The sequence below is a fragment of the Mizuhopecten yessoensis genome, unplaced genomic scaffold, assembly GCF_002113885.1.
Source record: "Mizuhopecten yessoensis strain PY_sf001 unplaced genomic scaffold, ASM211388v2 scaffold1923, whole genome shotgun sequence".
Lineage (NCBI taxonomy): Eukaryota > Metazoa > Mollusca > Bivalvia > Pectinida > Pectinidae > Mizuhopecten > Mizuhopecten yessoensis.
Window position 1 is genome coordinate 538,159 of NW_018404289.1, and position 5,180 is coordinate 543,338.

General features: G+C 40.1%; 1 protein-coding gene across 1 annotated transcript in view; it reads right to left on the minus strand.

The window, feature by feature from the left end:
- LOC110442666 (E3 ubiquitin-protein ligase rnf213-alpha-like) overlaps positions 1 to 5,176 on the minus strand; it is a gene marked incomplete at its 5' end in the record, with an annotated part of 110,026 nt that extends 104,850 nt beyond the window's left edge. The window contains 5 exons of the mRNA XM_021486376.1: positions 983 to 1,128; positions 2,840 to 3,008; positions 3,577 to 3,742; positions 4,387 to 4,492; positions 5,078 to 5,176. Of these exons, the coding sequence (XP_021342051.1) occupies positions 983 to 1,128; positions 2,840 to 3,008; positions 3,577 to 3,742; positions 4,387 to 4,492; positions 5,078 to 5,176 (686 nt within the window). The remainder of the gene's footprint in view (positions 1 to 982; positions 1,129 to 2,839; positions 3,009 to 3,576; positions 3,743 to 4,386; positions 4,493 to 5,077) is intronic.
- Between the last annotated feature and the right edge of the window lie 4 nt (positions 5,177 to 5,180).

The window sequence follows — 5,180 nt, forward strand, 5'->3', positions numbered from 1 at the left end:
GAGAAGAAGTTGTTTAAAGTTTTTAACATATTTGACCCCTGTGACCTTGAAAATAGATGAAGGTCATTTATTTGAACAAACTTGGTAGCCCTTCATCCCAGTTTGCTTCTGGCCAAATATCATCACCCTAGGCCTTTCGGTTATTAAGAAGAATTCTTTTAAAGTAAAATATTGACGCCGGACGACAGATGGACCACGGACGGACGGACGACGGACGCCGCACCACGGCATTAGCTCACTTGGCAATTCGTGCCAGGTGAGCTAAAAATAAAAGCATATTTAAATAAGCTTTATTTGATTAAGAATTACCTCCCTTTTCCATAGTTCCCTTTTGTCTTTTCCCTATATATATCAACCTTCACAAATGTATTGGGATTGCCACCCTATGCCTATTTTCTAATTCCAATTAAACTAATGAAATTCCTGCTTGCTACTTAATTACAGGCAGATTACAATAAAATAAGAATATAGCCTTCTTGCTTAGTTGAAATGTTGACAAAGTTTCATCAGTATCTGGCATATTTGATTAAGTTAATAATTATCGTTTGAATACTATCAACCACTTAGTGTGCAGTAAGCTAATTTATTATGTATAGAATGTTCATTTAGCCTTGATCTTTCTATACATGTTCACCAAAGATTGTCCTTGAAAATGATATATTTGAAATTGTGTCAATGTGATATAGCTGGGTGTGACGAAATGGCAACAGACCTGGGAGATATAGCTGGGTGTGCAGAATGGTTACAGACCTGGGAGATATAGCTAGGTGTGACGTAATGGCTACAGACCTGGGAGAAATAGCTAGGTGTGACGAAATTACTACAGACCTGGGAGATATAGCTAGGTGTGACGTAATGGCTACAGACCTGGGAGAAATAGCTAGGTGTGACGAAATTACTACTGACCTGGGAGATATAGCTAGGTGTTGAATAGGCTACAGACCTGGGAGATCTAGCTGGGTGTGACGTAATGGCTACTGACCTGCTCTCCCATGTCCTCCTCATCTGGAACTGTTTGATGATGTTCTCCTCTCCAGCTCCTCCTGTCTCCTCATCTACAAGGGCCATTCTCTGCATCCTCTGGATAGGGGATTCTTCACTCATCACTAGTGACCTTGTTGCAAAATCCTGTAATACAAATTCAAAATGCATATATACATGAGGTCCATGACACTAAACACAGGGGTGTACCAGATTTTCAGATTAGACTAGTGAAATTTAGAGGTATACTAGCATACTACAATTATTTTAAAGGCATTCAGTTATTCAGTAATAAGGTAATATAGTGAAATAGATCATGTGGTCATGTTGTCAGCTTGATCCATTTTGTAGTTGTTAGGCCAGCAGAATATATTTTGGGCTAGTGGATGTTTAGCGTCTACTAGCCTCAGGCTAGTATCTTGAATACAAAAGGTCCAGAGGGCCTGTATCGCTCACCTGAATATGTTTAAAATAATTGGTATGAAGTAAAGATATAGCACTCAATGGTAGGTGCTGTAAGTACATATGAAATTTCAGAAAGATCCATCCAGTACTTGAGATATAGCGAGAACAAACTTCAAACAGAGCCCCACCCCTATGCCCCTAGGGGGGTCATACCCACCAATTATACAAAATTGAGACCCCTTGGTCCAAGGATGCTCCAGACTAAATATGGAAAAAATCCCTTAATCTCGATGGTCGAAGAAGGATTTAAAAGGTTTTACCTCTATTTCTCCTATTGGCCCCGCCCTTCTGCCCCCTGGGAGACCACACCCACTGCATATACAAAATTAAGTCCCCTTGGCCCAAGGATGCTCTAGACTAAATTAGGATAAAATCCCTAAATCCCTTTGGTAAAAGAAGGATTTTAAAGGTTATACCTCTATTTCCCCTATTGGGCCCCGCCTCTCTGCCTCCAGGGGGGTTAGACACACCGTTTATACAAAATTGGTTCCCCTTCACCCAATGATGCTTTATACCAAATTTGGACAAAATCCTGTCATTCGTACAGAAGAAGAAGGAATTTGAAGAATTTGCTATGTTTCCCCTATTGGGCCCCTCCCTTCTATCCCCAGGTGGGCCACACTCGCTGTTTATATGAAATTGAGTCCCTTTTGTCCAAGGATGCTCCAGACTAAATTAGGATAAAATACCTCAATCCATATGGTAGAAGAAGGATTATAAAGGTTTTACTTCTATTTCCCCTATTGGGCCCAGCCCCTCAGGTCCCAGGGGGGCCACACCCACAGTTGGTTCCCCTTTACCCAAGGATGCTCCACACCAAATATGGACCAAATCCTTTCATTCCTTCAGAAGAAGAAGGATTTTAAAGAATAATTTGCTATGTTTCCCCTATTGGGCCCGCCCCTCAGGCCCCTGAGAGGCTAGACCCACGGTTTATACAAAATTGGTTCCCCTTCATCCATGGATGCTTTAGACTAAATATGGAACAAATCCTTTCATTCCTACAGAAGAAGAAGGATTTTCAAGGTTTTACCTCTATTTCCCCTATTGGGCCCTGCTCCTTTGCCCCCAGGGGGACAACACCCGGCGTTTATACAAAATTGAGTCCCCTTGGCCTAAGGATACTCTAGACCAAATTTAGTCAAAATCTACTTGGTCGTTCAGGACTAGTAGCGTTTTAAAGGAAAAGTTGACGGACGGACGGATGGACGGACGGACGGACGGACAGACGGACGGACGGACGGACGGACGGACGGACGGACGACGGACGCTGTGGTACCTTCGGACCAGGTGAGCTAAAAATGTAAACAAATGGTCATCCGAGTTTGACCTTGGGATGTGTCATGGAAATGTAACCATAGCAATGAGGATCGTATCTTTTTATACAACATACCCTTGACATTTGGATGAGGAATTTCAACACAAATTTGTCAAATCCTGGCAAGTCTTCCTTGGCCGCTGCACCACAGAAGGCAGAAACCTCAAAGTCCTGTAGTTGTGAGTTTAGGAAACATACAAAGTGTTTCAGCTCTGCCCACGAAGGGTCACGCACGCCACAGTGTCTGTAAGAATATAGACATCCTACATTAACAACAATTCACACATAATGGACTTTCACTTTTAATGTCTAAGGTCTTAAAAGTGGACTCATACTTAATCCTTATTTTATGATAGGGAAGCAGTTTCAAAACAATGACAACTACATACCTTATTACAGCACCTCCATCTCCATGAGTCATAGTATATATTAATTACTTTTCCTCAATACATCGCCTTAGTATGATTGATGTACACACCAAGTTTCATGATCTTACCTTAAATGTGGGCAAAGCTATATGCTCCGGGCATGAAAAGGATGGACGGACAAAGCGGCAACTATATGCTCCCTCCAAAAAGGGCAATAACTCTGTAAATGAGGGTTGTTGACCCTAGATTTGGCACAGTGCACATCGTCTTAGTATGAGTGATGAACACACCAAGTTTCATTATCCTAGCCTAAACGTGGGTAAAGTTATGCTACGGACACGAAAAGGACAGACGGACAAAGCGGCAACTATATGCTCCCTCCAAACATTTTCGGGGAGCATAAAAAAAAATTTGATTGAAAATTTCTATATATTGAGTTTATACCTTAAAAATGTCTGGAGACAGTTAATCTGGTCTCCTTCTGGCTCATAAGGACTGACATCAGCCAGGCCTCTCCTTTCGTCCAGGCGCCGTAGGTACTGATAGGGTCGCTGGAATACAGGGCTCTCAAATTCTTGTTTATCAAACAGTAGATCACTATCTGCATAATCTGCAATAGCAGTATTTAAAAACTGATATATTTCTTTAAGAACAAGGAATTTATTATACGATTTTCTTACATTTTCAGTACTGGAAAATATCTTAATCTTTTATCCCCAATAACAGGTAAACTTGTAAAATATCTTAATCCTCGAAGTCGGGTAAATATATAAAATGTACTTACTATTTTATCCAGCAATAAGCCCATGCTTGACAATAAGCCCATGCTTGGTAATAAGCCCACCAATATGTATTGCAGTTAAAAAGAAATGCCAACAAAACCTTTTCCCTTTTGTTCTTTTATAAGCCCGTCCCATTACTTTCGGTCAGAGGGCTTACTTCAGCATAAATTACACAGTGATACTTAATCCTAAATCTCAGGTAAACATGTAATTACCTCAAAGTCGTATAAATATACAAGTCAAATATCTTAATAATGGGTACTGCATCCTCAATATCAGTTAAACATGTTAAATATCTTAATACTTAATCTTAAATGTTAAGTATATAAATAAAATTATTTAATACAAACAAATAAATCATATAACTTCTCTCGTCACTCTAATTCAAAATGATACATGACCCCCCCCACCACCACCACCACCACCACCACCACCATTAATACATTACTTTAATAAGATAAATCTCTCCTACCAACTGGCTTCCTTCCCTGTAGAATAATGTAGCTTTCCTCTGGGGAGCGACAGGTGACATCAGGGAGGATATCAAAACACCGATGGAAACAGATTTGTTCGCCTCTCTGAAGGCACAAAGACAGTTTATGAAACAACCTTACTTTTTCAGTCAAGTGAATGAGAATAAAGTACACCTTTATGACTAGCCCAATGGATCTATTCTTGCTAGTACACCTTTTTTTTCTAATTCTTTTAATATTGTATATTAACGAATTTAACGGCAGTAATAACCAAGGTCCAACACATGTAACGACTATTGTATATAGGTAAGACTTGTACACTGGAACAAGGGATTATTATACCTCAGTGATTACAAATTACTCACATGTGAATAAGGTCAGAACCAGCATCCGAAGCATCAGTAGTATAAGCATCCTTAGATACATAAGCCATGTAAGTTTAGTTGAGTTACAACAAGTAGTTACTTAGTAACTGACCTAAACCAAACTTCTTAACCTAGTCACTGAAGTAGTAAATGTAGGTCAGAACCAGCATTCGTAGCATCGCATGTGATAAGCATCCTTTAAGATACCTAAGCAATTTATGTTTAGTTGATGTGAATCGCCAATCTATAAGCCCCAGTCCGGCCAAAAAAAGAATAATTCCAATTTTATAGGAGAATGCAAAAACTATCTGAATGCAATCATTACCTGTTTAGAATGATCTGTGGTGAGAAGGGGCATGGCCTCCACTAGATAGTGGTCAGACGGAGACTTGATCCACACGTAGCCTGCACTGTTGACGAGACAGCCG